This window comes from Leptidea sinapis, chromosome 2, assembly GCF_905404315.1.
Source record: "Leptidea sinapis chromosome 2, ilLepSina1.1, whole genome shotgun sequence".
Classification (NCBI taxonomy): Eukaryota; Metazoa; Arthropoda; class Insecta; order Lepidoptera; family Pieridae; genus Leptidea; species Leptidea sinapis.
In genome coordinates, this window is record NC_066266.1 from 24,983,728 (window position 1) to 25,004,732 (window position 21,005).

The 21,005-nt window shown below is 38.2% G+C and overlaps 1 protein-coding gene across 1 annotated transcript; it reads right to left on the reverse strand.

Annotated features, from left to right (window-relative positions):
- Positions 1-14,309: 14,309 nt before the first annotated feature.
- LOC126972119 (zinc finger protein OZF-like) lies at positions 14,310-18,671 on the reverse strand. Its single transcript, XM_050818715.1, has one exon. The coding sequence runs from the start codon at positions 17,954-17,956 to the stop codon at positions 16,280-16,282; it is 1,677 nt and encodes a 558-aa protein (XP_050674672.1). The 5' UTR covers positions 17,957-18,671; the 3' UTR covers positions 14,310-16,279.
- Positions 18,672-21,005: the final 2,334 nt, after the last annotated feature.

Here is a 21,005-nt window from a genome sequence, read left to right on the forward strand (position 1 = left end):
CCTCATCTCCGACCACCAAGCAGTTCTTTTGACGCTGAAGACAACCCCGATGACGACATCGCTGCCTTCTCCGAAGCATCGCCAGGACTGGCGAATCTTCGCCGAACACATGGCCGAACATTCGCCATCCTTTAGAGTAGAGAGCCCTGCAGACGTTGATCGACTCGCCACGGACTTCAGCGCAACAGCGTCCAATGCGCTTCTTGAGTCCAGACTCGACGCTGCATCTACTCGTAGACAACCCCAGCTCCCTGCCTACATACAAGCGATGATCGAGGAGAAGAGGAAGCTGCGAAGGCAATGGCAAAACCTGCGGTGCCCGACCATGAAGACGCGGATGAACGCTCTGGCTGCCAAGATCTCAGACGCACTGGAGACAGTTGCAGACGAATCCTGGCACTCCGCCATTGAGCGAGCCGGTGACGACTGGTCTGGCATGCACCGCCTATGCCGCCAACTCTCCGGGAAGCCCTCCCCGATTAGACCCCTCATGGCCAGTGACGGAACCCCACGTTACCGAGCTGAGGATCGAGCGGAGATATTTGCGGACTACCTGGAGACGCAGTTTACACCCAACCCGACCGCAGATGTGCAGCACGTAGAGACCATCGAGCGACATGTGAAGAACTACTTCGAGTCGCCGATAGTACCGACAGAAGACCCCGTCGTGTTCTCCCCCGGACAAGTCCAAAGGATGATTCGGCGAACTAGACTGCGCAAAGCACCCGGCCCTGATCGAGTCACCAACGAAGCCCTGCGTCACCTACCTCCGCGAGCAATCGCGACTCTGACGCGGCTCTTCAACGGAATCCTCCGTACCGGGCACTTTCCATCATCGTGGAAGCTCGGCCGAGTCATCCTGATTCCCAAGCAAGGCAAGAACATCATGCTGCCTGGGAGTTACCGTCCCATCACTCTTCTATCCACCACCTCGAAAGTCTTCGAGAAGCTACTGTTGCTGCACATCACGCCGCATCTTCAGCCACGCGACGAACAGTTCGGTTTCCGTGCCGAACACTCCACCACTTTACAAGTGACGAGGGTACTGCACCATCTCGCTACCGCCCACAACAAGCGAGAGCAGTCTGTTGCAGTATTCCTCGATATGGAGAAGGCGTTCGATCGCGTCTGGCACGCCGGCCTCGTGTACAAGCTGTCCACGTCTACTACTCCCCGCCGAGTAGTTAAGACTGTGGCCACCTTTTTGGAAGACAGACGTTTTCAAGTGGCGGTTGAAGACGCTCTGTCCACGGAGCGCCCCATCCGAGCTGGTGTGCCCCAGGAAAGCTGCCTGTCGCCCGTCTGCTACAGCAGATACACGGACGACATTCCAGTCGCCGACGGCGCCATTTTAGCGCTGTATGCTGACGACGCGGCGTTCATTACCACCTCGCTGAATGCCCCGCATGCAGCGCTGAAGATGCAGCGAGCACTGGACGCGATTCCCACCTGGCTGAAGGACTGGAGACTCAAGGTCAATGTGGCGAAGACTCAGGCGATTTCCATCGGGCGGGCGCGCCTATTGCCGCCCCCGGTGTCACTCATGGGCGAGACCGTCGTATGGTCCCCCAAGGCCAAATACCTCGGCGTGACCATCGACAGGACACTCTCGATGCGGCCCCATGTTAAGAACGTGGTTGCCCAGACGCGCGCCGCACGGAACGTTCTCCGACCCGTGCTGGCGTCCCACCTGCCTCTCCGTACGAAGTTGTGCGTATACAAGGCGTACGTTCGCACGCGACTCACCTACGCTGCCCCCGCCTGGTTTGCGCTGACAAGCGAGACGGGTCGCAAGTCGCTGCGAGTACAGCAGTCGCTGACGCTCCGCACCATCTCCGGAGCACCACGCTTCGTACGAAATCAGGTCATCTCCAGAGACCTGCGCATGGAAAGCCTGGACGACTTCGTTCGTCGCCTGAGCACCTCTATGTTCGCGCGCGCCGATGGAGCGCGATCCCAGCATTTGCGTGGCATCGCGCCATACCATCGACGACCGCCGGACAGAAGAGGACTACCACGTGACCTAGTCTCCTAGGACACGACTGCTTCCTCGCCGCTGGCTGATGGGCGCTCACCGGTACACTACCGGCGGGCTCGACCTCGCTGAGCGGCGGGCGCAAGCTAACCACGGACCTACAAACCGGCTGCAGTCCGCAGATCGCTCGCGACACTACGCGGGCTTGATCGCACTGTAGCAGGATACCACCGGACATGACACCACGGACCAACCGGTCCCACCCAGTGCCCCGTCTGTAGTCGCAGGCGGCGTTTATACTACTGAAAGGGGCCATCGCCCCGAACAGTTACCCCGAGGCCCGTAAGGACCTACGCGGAAGACCCACCAGTCATGAACAGAAAGTGTAGTTACTTCATCTTCTTACTGACTATTTTTGGGACGCGGTACTTGCTAAATGCGATGATACCGTTAATAAGTACAAAAATAATAGAAAAACTATTGATGATATGAAGTGATGATGTGTACATTCCTATACTCCGCGGATTTGACACAGGAGCAATATAGAAAAATATTTAAAAATATGAATACTACTTTTATAATGCGACATTCCACAATAGAAAAACTTTAATTTTATTTGATACAAATAATTTCATTAATTATAAGCTGAAATTAAATAATGGTAGCATTGCTTCTCAATACATTTTTGATAATGTTTTGTATGTTCATAAGCACATTGAGGAATTTTCTAGAAACTGTGACATTCATAATGTTAACACGAGGAACAAACATAAACTTGTTATGCCTTCTACTCGGTTGGGTCGAGTTAGTAAGTCTTTTGTTGGGCGATGTATATGCTTCTACAATATGGTCCCAGAAAATGTACAAAACAAATGTGTTACGAAATTTAAAAGAATTGTTAAAAAACGTTTGTGTGGGAAAGGTTATTATAGCATAAACGATTTTCTTAATGACACCACGGACTGGGATTAAAGCGAACACCCTCAGGCTCTTTAATTGTAAATGTTTATTGTACGATATTACATTGTAATCCATATATATGGTCGATGTAAATGGCAAACGGTCTTCGGGTTAACCTGTGGGAATAGGTGTTCCACAGGGTCTCACACACATTAACGATCTACCGTTTGTGGTAGATGATAGCCATGAGATTCTATTGTTTGCTGATGAAATTTCACTTATTTTTAAAGTGAAGCGACGTGCAGAAATTGATGACGAGGTAAACAATGCACTCTCAGAGATAGTGCGTTGGTTTGAGACGAATAATCTGCACTTGAACAGTAAAAAAAAAACAAAGTATTTACAATTCCTTACACCAAACACAGCGGAGGTACGAACCAACGTACTTATAAATGACCAGAGATTGGAACTTGTGGACACTACGGTGTTCTTGGGTATCACGTTAGATTAAAAGCTTCAGGTGTCCACATATTGCCAGTCAGTGGGGTAGTCCACATGTTGCCCATCAAGCAGATAGACTCAGCTCTGCGGCATATGCCGTTAGAAAGATGTACACGAATGTTGCGACTGCTAGATTAGTGTACTTCAGTTATATTCACAGCATCATGACGTACGGTATTTTACTATGGGGTCATGCTGCTGATATTGATATAGTGTTTGCTCTGCAAAAGAGAGCTGTTCTTGCAATATAATATCAGCTTGGTTATAGACAGTCTCTAAAAGAAAAATTTAAAGAAATAAATATTATGACTGTTCATTTATGAAAATTTAATATACGTTCACAAAAATCGTTTTCAAAACAAAGATTTTCATTATTATATCACTAGGAATAAGGGATTGCTTGTAACTAATTCTAGTAGGCTTCATAAGATACATAATAGCTTTAATGGTAAATGTATACACTTTTATAATAAACTTCCAGCCACTGTTCAGGCATTATCTATAAATAAATTAAAATGATTTATAAAAAATTGGCTCTGTAGTAAATCCTGTTACTCCACTGCTGAATATCTAAATGATCGGACAGCCTGGGACTAGATTGTGATTATTTTATAGCGATAGAAATGACTGTACAATATTGTATATTTTTATTGAAAAGAGCGCAAAAAAAGAATGCTGGGAGAGTTTCTTGCGCCGCTGCTTCTCTCTCAGAGCGCCATTTGTTTATATAACATAACACCACTGGCGTCAAGATATAAATGGTGCAGTAAAACCCGTGGTGTGAAGACGAGGAAAATAACATTTTCCGTCCATAGTCATTCGTTATCTAAATTATCGAGAATGTCGAGATCATGAGAATATAAATTGACACATAACTTATTTCAATTACCAACTTTATGTAAAACCCTTGGTGTTACGACGAGGAAAAAGAATTACTCGTAGTCACATTGGAGAGTGGACATCTGGTGAGCAAAGTCAAATTAGTTTCGAAGAGACTGGGCGTCACAAATAGAGCACGGCAATACTTCAAGCCGGCCCACATTCCAGCGCTGTACAAAGCGCAGGTCCGGCCACACATAGAGTACTGCTGGAGCTGTCATCTTTGGTCTGGCGCACCCCAGTATTAGCTCGATCCATTTGACCGCTTGCAACGCAGAGCAGCTCGAATTGTCGGGGGACCTAGTGTTTTGTGAACGGCTGGATCACTTGGCGTTGCGTAGAGACATCGCTTCATCACGGGGAGTGTTCTGAAGAGCTGTTTCATCTGATTCTTGCCGCCGAATTCCACCTTCGCACGACACGCCACAACTTAGGATATCATCCCCACCATCCGGATGTGTCGCAGTCCTCCACAGTGCGGTTTACAAGGAGCTTTCTTCCACGTACTACAAAGCTGTGGAATGAACTTCCTTGTGTGGTGTTTCCGGGACGATACGACATGGGTACCTTCAATGAAAGTGCGTACACCTTCCTTTACTGGTGCAACAAACTGGTGTGACTATGAGTCGGGAATGATTTATTCATGCTTTTTTCCATAGCATATTATTAGCAGTACTTGAATCTTAGAATGTATACCAAAAAATGATTATGTTAGAAACGCATCTACTTTATAACCCATAGAGACCTAAATAGCGAACATTAGAAACATAGATTGAATATAATCCGCAGTATCCAGTAGTGATTGTTTTCGATATGTTTGCCCTGTGCTTCCCCAGGGCATAAAAACATTCACTCGGACTCGTGAAGATAAGACATACTTTCCGGATTTGTATCGAAATGTCGAATTTTAAAGAAACTAAACAGCTTACGATTTCACTTCCCTCGGAAAAAGAGGTACTAAGTACTAAATACTACGTTATAAGAGACGGGACTGTCTAAGTAAAAATTGAAATAAAGTTTAGTATGAAACGTGCCGTCATTTGACATAAGTTTGAAATAGTAATTACAGTATGGCGAATGGCGACGAAGTATAATCCGGCTTAGTTTGAAAGTGAACAGTTGCTTGAAACGTAGTGGAATTCCTTTATTTACAAAATTTAGAAAATTAAGAACAATAGCTGTCATGTCATCTGTCAGTGACTGCACGTTTACAATCACATGAAACGCTATTTTCTTACAGCCGTTCCATATATTTAGTCTATCTCCGGTTGTGGCTCTTCTTGAGATGAAAATCGTAACTATCGTTGACTTTTCTGTCCCAATAAACGTATCAACGGTAACTCACCTTATCCATACACGCTGTATGTCAATGGGAGGACGTACAGCTTACAAGCGATAGAAGTTTGTATGAAAATTGCAATTCACGTGTCCCAATGCGATAAGAATGACTTAACGTGTATATGGGAACAGCTAATTACTGACAGTAGAAGGTAGTAATTTATCTCTCTCTAAAGATAGTATATTGAGAACGGCTGTTAGAGTTTCGCTCGGATTTTAATTATATTTTTCGTTTCAGTGTCATCGGCAGCAATCACAATCAGCGGAACATTCCTGACGCTTGCAGCCTTATTCATACTTTATGGATTTAACTTATGAAGTATACTTGTTTGAATATTTTTGTTGTATGTTTATTCTCGAAATTCATACAAATATTTTAAATCGTAATTTATTAAATCTACGTGTGTAAATAAAATATTTATGTTTATACATTTGTTTTATTCATTACGGCAAAATAGAAAGCCGATCTTCTGTGGACTCTTAGTTTTTACCTCCAACTCGACTCTTGACGACAACGGAGAAACATCGATGAATATCCCGCGCCAGAAGTACAGTTCAGACAGAAAACTGTTCAGTGAGCTTTGATTTCGTTGGACATCAGGAAGTCGAGTGGATCGGATGGCATTTCTCCACTCCACACTTGTCCATCCGATCCAAAAAAGGAGACAGTTTGGTCTAGCTTACTACAGGCCTATAGCTGTTATCTCTCTGCTCTGCAAAATCATGGAAAGCTTATTTAACCAGCCAGCTCTTGGTATATGTAGAGGGTTACCAGTTGATCAACGACTGATTTCATGATTAGTCAGTGAGAGAGTGAATCAGCGCTTTTTATATCTCTTTTAAATACAACTAGCAGTTGCCCCCTATAAATAACCTACAGATCATTTTTCATTTTTAAACAAACTTTACCACCTTTCCTAAAATGACTTACACAGATTTTTATTATTTAAAGCTAATAACCTAAATCTCGATTTCCACGTCTCTAACTTCAAAAACATAGGACTTTCATACAACCTTCTACCCTTCTTTCATCCCTTAAGGGGAGGAGTTTCTCAATTCCGTTTCTTAGCTGACACCTACATCCTAGAAAGAACCTACCTTCCAAGTTTCTGAGACTTCGTGATGAGTCAATTATCGAAGGAAATCTCTTATATTTAAATATTGATATAGAATATAAACGCGAAAGTATCTTTAAACCAAATAAGGTATTACAAAAAACTTCATGATGAACAAGCTTTATCAGAAATGCAAAGACAGAGAGTTATAATACACAACAAGAGACTGACAGGTCTAAAGCTCAACGTGAGCTTTTTTTATGTAATACACAACTCCGCATTAACCCCTATTTTCCCACCCTTAAGGGAGGATTCCATTTCAAATTTATATGGGACCCCCTTCTAGGTACGCTATTCAATAAAAATAAAAAAAATGCGTGCGTACACATGTCAGAAGTGAAACTTCTTTGGAAAACTAACTCTTAATACTCGTTTATAGTTATTATAAATTATTAATTACATTATTTTTAATTGGCCGCATGAAACAAGCAGTAGGGAAGATGTTATACTTACGAGCGGCGCTATGTGCTTTTTGCCATGTTCGCCCTTTCATACCATTGAGAGAGTCAACTGCTTCTTGGACAAAAACGTCCCAGATTTTCGCATCACATTATTGCTTTTTATCCGTAAAATATCTACACTCAGGTGTGCAAAGAACTTTCATTTCAAAAATATCAAAATCGGGATATGCGAGGTTATACATTACAATCAGAGAGTGAACAATCAACCATCCCCTGCTTTCTTGTTTTCTTAACCTTAGGGTTGTATTTTTATATTCAAACTAGCTGACCCAGCAATCGTTGTATTGCTATATAAAGTAATTAAAAAATTTTTGGGGTGTAAAAAGTAGATGCAACCGATTCTCAGACCTACCAAATTTATCGTACTACAATTATTGTAAGTATTGATCCATTGCCATCTTGCAAACCTATAGAGGATTTGTGGATGAAACAGAATAATATAAAAATCGCGATAAAAAAATAGGGGTTGATCGTAGAGGGTTGAAGATTTACGATTGCATGTATTTTTTAATGCTTTATCATAAAAAAATAAAATAAAAAACTACGTCTAAAAAAATAAAAAAAAAATTGGGGTGGATCACCCTTAACATTTAGGGGGATGAAAAATAGATAGTCGCCGATTCTCAGACCTATTGAACATGCATATAAAATTTCGTTAATAACAGTAAAGCCGTTTCGGAGGAGTAAGGTAACTAAAATTGTGACACGAGAATTTTATATAGAACTAGCTGACCCAGCAGACTTCATACTGCCTCAATGGATAAATAAAAGACCTAAACTTTTGTATGAAATCAACTTAATACAGACAAAAGGAATTCTTTTTTATTAAAATAAATAAAAAGAAATGCTCGGTATTATTTAAATTTTATTATTATTTTCTATTAATTACACATGATGTTGTTTACTTACGAAACATAGTTTTCCTGAAATACTGACTATTTATAAGGTTTCAATTTAATATTGATAGACACACACAGTTATGATACAGTCTGTTAATCAATTTAAAGCTTTCTGATAAACTATATTTATTGTATTGTTTTGTGGTGCGGTTAGGTTCAGAAATGTTATTTTTTGCCAAAACCTAAGATAAAAATAATCTGATGGTTAGTTAACAACTTTCTATAGCTAACTAAAATTAAGTTTATTTTTGACCTTCTGACCAAGTTAGAAAGATACAAAAATTGTAATTAGTTATTCATTTTAAACAATTATTTTTATTTGATTTCTGAACAACGGGGGACACATCAAAGGAAAATCAAAATTATAATTTTTTATTTGATTCCGAGCATTTTCATATTTATTCAACCTTTTAAACCTTCTCTGGACTTCCATAAATAATTCAAGACCAAAATTAGCCAAATCGAGCCAGCCGTTCTCGAGTTTTAGCGAGACTAACGCACAGCAATTCATTTTTATATATATAGATATCCACATTTATATAGGAAAAGTTTATCCTAACCCATGATATCCTAATTTGAAGCGTCGGTGACTAAATTATCTTCCTTATTGGCTCTGTAACCTTAAGTTATCGTTTCGCATAACATTTATAGATGGCGCTAGTACAACCTCACATGTGAATTAAGACACGGTATTAAAATTTTGTACACTTTTGTCAGGTCAGTATCTAGCAACGTCATGATTCACAATACTTACTGAAGTATGCAAATTTGTATTCCCATTTATTCTTACTTGTTTTTGGAAAAGTGGTACTTGCTGAATGCGATGATACCATTATTAATCAATTAAAAACAGTGCTCTTAAGCCATCTTTAAAGTTTAAATCTTAAATTTATGTTCTTTAATTTAATATTGATTTTATTATTATAAATTAGACTCGTGCTGAAGCGTTTGAAGTTTGAAAGTGATAAAAAGTGAATTATTAATAGTAGGATGAAACCCATTGGTAACGGAAGAGATGTCTCACAATTAACGTACATGATAATATACAGGCTCAAACATGAAATATTCATTGCAGAATGGAACGTTTACGGAGAAAGACAGAACACATAATGTTTGCGAAAGATAGCACTCCTCACTAAACGAAATAATTAACAAAAATTATTATGTGATAGTTAATACACTAATTAACTTTCTTAAATGAGGACATGTAAATTGACATTGTAAAATGCCCAAGGAAAGGAAATTGAAAAAGATAAATTGGTTATTTCGCAAACGAAACTTATAAATAATTATTCATCTTTAGACAATTTTATGGAAATACTACGTGCAAAAGTTATACATCTTTGCCTATTTTGACGCGTGAATTGCAATTTCGATACAAACTTCTATCGCTGGTAAGCTATACGTCCGCGTGGTCCCATTGACAGACAGCGTGTACGGATAAGGTGAGTTACCGTCGATAAGCTTATTGGGACAGAAAACCCAACGATAGTTACGATTTTTATCTCAAGTAAGAGATAGACTGAATATTGGGAACCGCCGTAAACTATCGAGAATGTCGAGATCATGAGAATATAAATTGACACTTCACTTATTTCAATTACCAACAGAATGTAAAATCCTTGGTGTGTCGACGAGGAAAAAGAAATACTTGTAGTCACATTGGTGTAACAAACTTTGTATGTACTTATTTTATAAAATTGCGTTACATGCGACTTAGTTACTAAACAAAACTGTAGTACTAAGTAATTATCACATGCAACTCGTAATAAGGCATAGCAATGAACGACAGAGGGACAGACATTCAAATATATTTTTCCTCTAGCTATTCATTAATAGAATAGTAACATTTTTACAAAAGTAACCTATTCAAAGAGGCTATGAATTTTTAAATATTGGTTTCGGCTTTTAAGTGTTCTGGTAACTTATTATAAATTTTAACTGACATTGGGTAGGCACCGGAACTGTGTAATGTTAATTTAGAGTTAGTTTGCATAAGATTATTTTTATAGCGAGGTGTGTTGTGCCGGGGCACGTCAATGATTTTAGTGTATTATAGATTTGGGTGTTTTCTTACAAACTTACATATTTCGAATATAAATGTGCACGGTAATGTAAGAATATTTATTTTTTTTGAAAATGATGTTTGCAGCTTTCTCTTTGTTTAATATTTGACTTTAACTGATGTGACCACGAGTCGGGAATGATTTATTCATGCTTTTTTCCATAGCATAACATTAGCAGTAGGCACTAACCTGTATAAATACCACTGGACAGGCTGTTCCATATGTTTGACAGCAAATTTTTGGTGCCTATTTGAAGCGCCACTCGCGAGCGTCTAGAGAACTAATTTTAACGTATAATACAAATGGTCGCGAAGGAACGTACAATACTCTGAAGTATTTTTGCATTTTGAATTAATTTCGTTCGTTTTCCGTGTTTTATTTTATTATACTTCAAGAATCAACGTAATACAGTACACATTTATTTTTGTAAATAGTTTCCTACCATCTATCTATGTTTGCTGAGGTTGTCATCATTAGTTTTAGTACCGCAGACTCTCGCTATATGGCCAACAGGACCAAAGTGGCGAATATCAAACAGGCACAAAAGTACTTTGTCAGCCGCCAGTCCAGTGATTTAAAGTAGAAGTCAGTGGCAGTTGGTAACACTTGAATCTTAGAATGTATACCAAACCAAGATTATGTTAGAAACGCATCTACTTTATAACCCATAGACACCTAAATAGCGAACATTAGGAACATAGATCGAATATAATCCGCAGTATCCAGTAGTGACTGTTTTCGATATGTTTGCCCTGTGCTTCCCCAGGGTATAAAAACATTCACTCGGACTTGTGAAGATAAGACTTACTTTCCGGACTTATATAATCCGGCTGAGTTTGAAAGCGCCCAGTTGCTTAAAACGCAGTGGAGTTCCTTTATTTGCAAGATTAACATAATCAAGAACAATAGCTTTTATCTGTCAATCACTGCACGTTTTATACAATTAAATGAGTCGCTATTTTCTTATGGTATGTTTCCTTTTTATATATATGCAGTGCGAGCATTGAACAGTGCTATCTCTGTGGAAAAATTCGTTACCTTATACTGCCGCGGTACCCTAGGGAAATATATGACGTCAAAAATCGCCGCCATATTCTACTGTGAGCACTGGCGTTTTCGAGGTAAGGTACTCGCAGTACTTTGATCACGTGTTCAGTCAAAACCACTCGAGTGCCTCACGTTTTATAAACAATACCTACAGTTAAATCCCAAATATTTTTAATTTGATTCCAGTACTCCAACAACAGTTTTTTTAATGAACTAAAAAACTTTAATACACTCATTTGAATGCTGCGTCAAAAAATGCGGCTGACGGTATACGGGATTGCGTTCCGTTATAAAATAATAACCAGTATCACTGGCTGTAAAGGAACGGCTTCAAAGTATACTAAATTGACATCACACTGTACAGTGGTCGCAGTGCATATTGGAACATATCCTTAGAGAGTGACGCTCGGATTTTAAATTTTTTTTTTCGTTTCAGTGTCATCGGCAGTCGCAATCAGCGGAACATTCCTGACGCTTGTAGCCTTAATCACTCTTTATGGAATTAATTTATAAAATCTACCTGTTTGAATATTTTTTTTTGTATATTTGCTCTTGAAATTCATACAAATATTTTAATTCGTAATTTATTAAATCTACATGTGTAAATAAAATCTGTTATTGTATTGTTGCATACAGGATATTCTTTCAAATATTTTTAATTTATTAAATCTACCTGTGTACATGAAATATTTATGTTTATACATTTGTTTTATTCATTACGGCAAAATAGAAAACTGATCTTCTGTGCGCTCTTAGTTTTTACCTCCAACTCGACCCTTGACGACAACGGAAAAACATCGGACGACCATCCCGCTGTGTCAGAGCTCTATGTTCACACAGAAATCTGTTCGGTGAACTTTGTTTTCGTTGGACGTCAGGAAGTCGAGTGGATCGGATGGTATTTCTCCTGGTATGGTCCAGCTAACTACAGGCCTATAGCTGCTATCTCTCTGCTCTCCAAAATCATGGAGAGCATAATAAACCAGCCAGCTACTGGTATATCTAGAGGGTCACCAGTTGATCAACGACCGATAGTACGGCTTTCGCCATAGTCATAGTTGGCAGGCGATCTTCTGGTATACCTAACACATAGATGGACATAGCGAAGGCCTTTGATCGTGTATGGCACCAGACACTTCTCTCAAAGCTTCTTTCATTTGGGCTTCCCGAGAGTTTATGCAAGTGGACCTCCAGACTTCTCACTATGCGTTGCTCTCATCTACGGCCAGTCCGCTTGCAATGCAGAGCTGTTCGAATTTCCGGAGATCCAGAACTCTGTCAACGGGTCAATCACCTTGCGTTACGTAGCCACGTCGCGTCGCTTCATTATATGTCTCTTCTTTCACGGGGAGTGTTCCGAAGAGCTGTTTGACCTGATTCCTGTCGCCAAATTCCACCTTCGTACGATCGCCAGAAATTAAAATATCATACCCACCATCTGGATGTGTGGCATTCCCCACAGTGCGGGTTTCAAGGAACTTTCTTCCACGTACAGCCAAACTGTGGAATAAACTTCCTTGTGTCCGGGACGATACGACATGGGTAACTTCAAAAAAAGGCCGGCAACGCTCCTGTGGTTTGTTTGGTGTTGCAAGAGAATGTGGGCGGCGGTGATCATTTAACACCAGGTGACCCGTACGTTCGTTTTTTCTCCTCATCCATAAAAAAAGGATCTTGGTTTAAAAGCTTTCAAGATTAAACTTGTGCTGGAATTAGACCAAACCACCATCGCGCCACCATTGCAATAAATCGACTGAAGTATTAATGGATATTGAATTTCCATTCAACAATTTTATAATAAAGTAAATTATTTGATGCTAAATATCAACCCGTAGACAGACACTAATATTATTGACCAGTGGGAGGCTCCTTTGCACAGGATGCCGGCTAGATTATGGGTACCACAACGGCGCCTATTTCTGCCGTGAAGCAGTAATGTACAAACATTACTGTGTTTCGGTCTGACGGGCGCAGTAGCTAGTGAAATTACTGGGCAAATGAGACTTAACAACTTATGTCTCAAGGTGACGAGGCAGTTGTAGTGCCGCTCAGAATTTTAGGGTCTTTCAAGTATCCTGAGCGGCACATTGTAATGGGCAGGGCGTATCAATTACCATCAGCTGAACGTCTGGCTCGTCTCGTCTCTTATTTTCATAAAAAAAAGAATGTCTCAAGAGGTCAATTAGTAGTATAAAAAGTGCACAAAAGTCCGAGATTTATTCCGCATTTATTTTGCTTTTCTTACATACATTCCACATACTAAATAATTGCGTTTAAAATCATATTTAATTTAGTAAATAAACTCTATGATATCAAAATGAAACTTTATTTTTTTATTACAATCTTTTTAGTTTAAGGAGTTACTACCACAGTATTTGGAAGTTATACGACGCATTTTTTTGTACAATATTTTATGGCCTGGTAACGAGACCTTTAAGCCTACGACGCATAACAACATAACATAGAGTAGAGTGCATGGTAGAAACTAAAATGGCGGCATGAAATCAACATATTTATTTTTATTATTACAAACTTTTTGGTGTAACGAATATTTTACTGCCACTATTTAAGGTAGTGAAGTGTCGCGTTATAACAAAAACCATAGACTGCTGAGCATATATAGAAACTAATTTAGGTTTAACGAGTATTTTTTAGCCGCAACGTGTGTGAGTAGCTCCGGCAAACCCACAGGCGATGTCCGGTTGGTCACTGCAAAGGAACGATGACCGCTGTGCTGACGGGGTAAGAATGGGCGGAGAACCTGCAAACCTCTTCCACTAAAATAGTGTCACACATCTGTGAGGTTTTTGTAGTTGAGTTCCCGGGGCAGAGCTTGTCATGCCCGCTTAAATGGCACTTCTCGTTGCGGCGTCGTGGGCCGTTACCATCTCTAAGATATGTGTGACGGACGCTATGGCTGGCCCATGCGTCATGCTCGTGAACGGGCGCTACTTGTGGTGCCTGGTCGGCCCTATCTCCAGCGATTTTTATTTTATTTATTTGTCCAATTTGTGCCAATTACACTAATTAGACGAAAAAAAAAATATAAAATTACAAACAAAAAAAAAGGAATATTAAAGAATAATAGAATGAGTTATACAATTATATTGATAATAAACCATTTCAAGTTATTTGTGAATTTTTATTTATTTTTCACACACAGCAAGATACTTTACAATAATTTTAGTTATAATCTAAGTACAATTATAAGCCCATTCGGGCTTACCGTGTTTGTAATCGTCGATCGTTATAAATAAATAAGAGGAAATTAAAAATTCTACTACATAACATCCGTAAGTAATTAAAACTAATTACAATATAACCTCTTTATATATTTATTATTATAATTTTACAAACTTGTTATATTATACTACAAACAAACAATAGTTCTTACCATATACTTTCTTACATGTTCCGTTAATCCCTTTAAATATATATCGGCGCAAAAAATACAACAAACCCATTATAATAACGAGAATAATTCAGTTTTACAATTGTAGTTAAAATTAGTTCATTGTGATGTGAAATTATTGTTAAAACATTAATCGAAAACACGTGCGCTGCGCCCTATAAATACGGCCACAGTGTCGACACTTGCGGCATTCGTACTGGAGCTGTCGTACGGTACGGACCTCTCTGTGACATAGTTACGCTGCTCGTGGAATACACAAAGGTGATCAAATATTTGTTGCAGTTTCCTTTCGATGATCCATGCAATGCTGATGACCAGCAAGTCAACAAATGTGACGTCACACCTTTTAAAAGCAATAGAGGGGTACCTTCCTTGTCACTTATATTTGCTCGCATAATAGCATTACTTATTTACATTACATTGTATGCGAATTGATGTGACCAGACGACATAAAGCAAGTCACAAGAAGCCACCAGTCGGAAGCGGTCTAGGTCTTTGGGCTATGGAACTCTCTACACAAGACTAATATTCAGCAGCGAACATCTATTGGTTTATATAATATTTGCTAGAACTGTCATATTGTATCTACTGTCCAACTATGTTGGTCATGGTATCCCAATGTAAGCCGCGATTTCTTTGCTGAATTCCAATAACTATTCCTTTTATATTTTATGAGAAAACAAGTATAATTATGCCCTAGTTGGTATCACACTAATGTTTTACCTTACTACTATGCAGTAAAAACTATTTATGATTTCAGGTGTCTCAATAAAAAAGGAACGGAATAAAAAAAACGAGTTATTATTCATCTCCAAGCACGAGAAATGGCGAAAAATGTTCTAGACGTGACTGCAGATGATTTGACATTTAATTATTAGGTTAAAATGGTAAACTTATAGCATTGTTTACACTTATCGGCACACTTATGATTATGGTCATCAATTATATTCGATACCATCACAATAATTATGTCGGTCAAGTAATTATTACTTGACCAAAACGAAGTTAAGGTAGATGACTCGAATCTACGTATAACATTTAAAAAATTCGGCCGAGTATCGTTAATTCGCTCCTAAGAATTGAAGAGTTTCGTTGCTTTGTCATGAATCCCATAATCAGAACCGAACCAAACTCTCACCAAACTACCCTTGAATATAACCTTTTAAATAAAAAACATTATAGTTACAATTTGAAAGTTGTTATTTTTTCATCAAAATCGGTTCACCTAGTCGAAAGTTCTAATGTAACAAAAGTAAAAAAACACATCGAATTGAGAACCTCCTCTAAAATAAAGATAGCTTTAGCTGACAACATCATTGTCTAAAACATGAATAGAAGAAGGATCATCTTCCTACACCTTAATGTGTTCCCAAAATTGACATCGAAAAATTGAAAAAAAATGCACTAGAAATATTTGTTAGTGGCCAAAGCTCCATAAAGTGCTGGTGGTGGGTTGCATTAGTAATTTGGTTCGACTATACGAACCACTCGTTCATGTGTTTTATATTTGGTATAGAGCTAAAAGCACTACCTACTATCATTATTAAACAATTGTAGACCACCCGACTAGAAAAAATTGATAGATCGTGATTTAATAAATTCTTCTTGGGTTATGTGTCCAGTAATTCATTCGTCCAAACTAAATTATACGGAAACTTAACAAAATAATATATCCATTTAAATACTTTACGTCTTTTCTCCAGCATGTTTTCTATTATGTACCTTCAATTCACTCAATTTAAAGTAACTCTTATCACAAACGTTACACGAATATGGCCTTTCACCAGTATGTATCCTATTATGTATTTTCAAGTCACTAGGTCGACTAAAACCCTTACCACAAACATTACACGAAAACGGCTTTTCACCAGTATGTATTCTATTATGTAATCTCAAATCATAAGATCTATTAAATCTCTTATCACAAACATTACACGAATAGGGCTTTTCATCTGTATGTATTCTGTTATGTATTTTCAAATTAGTCGGCCGAATGAATCTTACACCACATATATTACACGGATACGGCTTTTCACCGGTATGAATTTTATTATGCATCTTCAAATTACTAGGTTGACTGAAATTCTTACCACAAATTTTACAGGAATACGGCTTCTCACCAGTGTGTATTCTATTATGGCTATTCAAAGAATCATAATTATTAAAACTCTTGCCACAAATTTCACACGAATATGGCTTGTCGCCAGAATGAATTATACTGTGTCTTTTCAAATTACTAGATTGATAGAAACTTTTACCACAAACGTTACACGAATACGGCTTTTCACCAGAATGAATTCTACTATGTGTTTTCAAATTACCAGATTGACAGAAACTTTTTCCACAAACGTTACATGAATAGGGCTTTTCACCATTATGTTTTATATTAATGTGTATTTTCAATTCATTAGATCTATTGAAACACATACCACACACATTACACGAAAATGGCTTTACGCCTGTATGTGTTATTTTATGTATTTTTAAAACATTAGACCGACTGAATCTTTTACCACATATATTACACTCATACGGCTGTTCACCAATATGTATTATTCTATTATGACTGTTCAAAGCATAAAATTCATAAAAACTCGCGCCACAAACGTTACACGAATACGGCTTTTCATCAGAATGAATTTTACTGTGCCTTTTCAAATGACTAGATAGATAGAAACTTTTACCACAAATGGTACACCAAAAGGCCTTCTCACCAGTATGTTTTCTATTATGTATTTTCAACAAATAAGATGTATAGAAGCTAGTATCACAAACGTTACACGAGTACAGCTTTTCACCAGTATGTATCCTATTATGTATTATCAAACAACTACGTCGAATAAAATCCTTACCACAAATATTACATGAATAGGGCTTTTCACCAGTATGTATTCTATAATGCATCTTAAAATGATATAACTTTTTGAAAAATTTTCCACAAATGTTGCACGAGTGCAGTTTTTCATCTGAATGTATTATTTTATTTGTATTTTGAACGTCCACATTTTGACTATTCATCGATGACAAATTTCGTTTGACGCACACTGATTCACTTTCTTCTTCACAATAGGAACTAACGTCTACACTGCTAGATATATATTTTTCCTCTATTGCAACTCTTTCGTTAGTACTTCTTACTATTTTTGCCTTAACTGTAACATATAATAAAATCATAATTAAACACAATGTTACTGCTCCTGATTTAGAATTTTGTTGAAAACTTACATTAAAAACCGACTTCAAAAACGGAATATACTTTAACCCATAGAAATCTAAGTAATAATGTTTCAATAGCAGTGTAGTGAAAATAAGTAATACGTCAACTAGCACTGCGCTGCAGATGCACGACTCAATGACAACCATAGCTGTACAGTTCCAATTATTTAACAGAATTGCTGCACTCGTGGATATGATCGACCCTTGAATACTGACTGTAATTTCACAAACTCACAAAAGAAACGGATTGAGACCGTAAACGTCCTTAAATAGCTACAAAATCATGGAGAATATGGTGGGGAATGATGAAAATTGAAGTCTGAGGAAGAAAATTGGCAAATAGCTCACAAGGTGGTCTAATAAAATCGCCTTATATATGTATAAGATATACCTTAAAGACAGGGCGCCACAGTGCCAATGTTTACTTTGACTCCGTACTAATAGTGATCTCAAAATAAAAATAAGTGCATTTACTTAGTAGAAAAGGCAACAGTTCGAAATAACCCTACTTTTTAATATAAAAAAATGACTTGCAATAAGTGAGTGAGAACTGCACAAGGAAATAGCGAGTTAGCGACATCAGTGAATTACTAACATTAGTTCGAACCATCTTCGATCTACAGTACATCCTTCATGGAGTCTATTTTAGCAAGTGGGAACAGGAACGCAAGAGGGCGCTACAAGCGATCAATATTGTTACACAATTTATATATATTTTCACGCTTTTTGTGGGCAAAAGAACAGAACAAAAGGACAGACAGCACAATCCAGAGAAAACTGGCTAAATTTGAAGGCCTTTACCTACAGAGGGGTTCTTAAAGAATAAATTTATTAAACATAGGTGTATATTATATCTATGATAATAACGTTAAAAAAATGAGTAAATATTAAACTACACAAAAGTTTTCTTGATAGTACAACACTAATTAACTCGTAAACAAGCATTTTCTGTAAGATATAAAAGGCTTTATTATAATTTAAGGTATATAATATGTAGGTTTAGTAAACAATAATACTTAATAAGTTGCAAGACAAGAAGAAATTTAATGTAAATAATTATATTGTTTTAACAAGTTAGATTTTACATTTTGTAAAAAGAATTATATACTGTTACAATGATATTTTTTATTAAAAAAAACATTCACGTTAACTAATTATAATTTCATATTTCACAATATACTTCTATGTAAAATTCTACCACATTCACTTTATTTTTCACTCAGTAAAGAAAATATTCCAGCATAAGATATCGAAGATTTTATTCGGTTAGTAGGTACATGTAGCATTGCATGCACCGTTGTTAATGTATATTAAAGAATATCGCAAACGCCAGAAAATTTCTGGAAAACTTTAATAAATTGTTTATTTATTACAAAAATAGTAAGTAATAAATAGACATACACATGGAGATTTTCAAAAAATATTAATGCGCAATTTGAAACAATTTTATCAAAACCACTAAATATAAACGGTTAAAAAATTGTTTCAATTGATTTTGCGTTACTTCTGCCAGAAAAATCAATCTGAATTACTCTCAGGTGCGTCGTGTTATAGCATTTCCTGATGAAACACAAAACATGAACGACATCGGTGCACTAATTAGGTCAAAATGAAGACTTTTAATTTTGAGCAAATATGAACACACTGTAGAATTAGGTCATTAGGTCAATGATTCAATGAAATCTTTAAACATCAAATAGCGATGATGACCGTCCCGCGCGGTACAAGTTCAAAGTCGCCTGTCGTTAATCGGACGGATTTAAAGCGACGTTGCCGCATCTCGCTCCTTGCCACATCTTGCGGTGACTTCAAAAGCCGAAGTCGTGCATCGCTCCGGAGGTCAATGTACTTTATCAGTAAAGAGAGTTAAGTCGATCTAAATTTATTTAAATATTTTTTTTGCTTGTTAATATGGCTTTTTCAATTTAAAGTTATTAATTAAATAATTATTTCTGCGTTACTTCTTTGCACTAGTATTACTTATCATTTTATTTATTTCATAGATATGCAATCCATACTGTATATAATTGTGGGAAATAAGATCGAAGAATTGTAATAAAGAGTATAATAACCATAAGAATTTATTTTCTAAACACAATTACAATATTGGTACATTACATATACTATGAATGTACACAGGTAAGTGAACAGGGAGAAACTGAAGCCTGAACTGAACTGGAGAATTAAAATAAAGTTTTAAGGATCTGTGTGTGTTTTAGCTGGCATTTGTAGCTAAATATTAAAGATTAAAAAGTGACCCGAAAGAATTACTATTATGGTAGATAAGTGTAATGATTGGTTAACATTCACATTTATTATAATAATTATAATATTGAGATCTTTGTTTATACATAATAATATATAGTTTACCGCTGCGATAAGGATATAATTTTTATGCAGAGGAGGTTTTAGTCATTGGAAGTTCACAAACGTTATAATACGTTATGTAACGTTGGACGTCAGGAAGTCGAGCGGGTCGGATGGCATTTCTCCAATCGTACTTAGAACGTGTGCCCCTGAGTTGACGCCGGTGCTATCGCGTTTATTCCGGCACTCTTATTCAAAAGACGTAGTCCCTGATTCATGGAAGTCAGCCCCTGTCCATTCGATCCAAAAAAAGGAGACAGTTCGGATCCGGCAAACTGCAGGCCTATTGGTGTTACCCCTGCTCTCCAAAATCATGGAGAGAACAATTAACCGCCAGCTCTTGGTAAACCTAGAGGGTCACCATTTGATCAACGACCGGCAGTACGGCTTTAGCCATGGTCGGCAGGCGATCTTCTGGTATACCTAACACATAGATGGTCAGCGGCTATTGAAAGCAAGGGGACAGGCGTGTCTGGAATAAGGCGCTCCTCTCAAAACTTCCTTCATTTGGGCTTACCGAGAGCTTATGCAAGTGGACCTCCAGCTTCCTCACGGGCGCAGCATACTGGTCGTTGTCGACGGTTATTGCTCGAACCCGAAGCCCGTGAACGCTGGAGTGCTCCAAGGCTGTGTGCTATCTCCCACGCTGTTTCTTCTGCATATCAATGCTATGTTGGACACCTCCAACATACATTGCTGTGCAGACGACAGCACTGGTGATGCCGGATAAGCAGGTCTCTCTCGGGAAATCGTCGACCAGTGCCGGGAGAAACATGTGTCTTCTATCGTGTCCTCTCTCAAGAAGGTCGCGAAATGGGGTAAATTGAAC

Excerpts from the sequence above, each read along its gene's own strand:
- LOC126972119 (XM_050818715.1), bottom strand. The coding sequence starts at position 17,956 with ATGGTTGTCATTGAGTCGTGCATCTGCAGCGCAGTGCTAGTTGACGTA.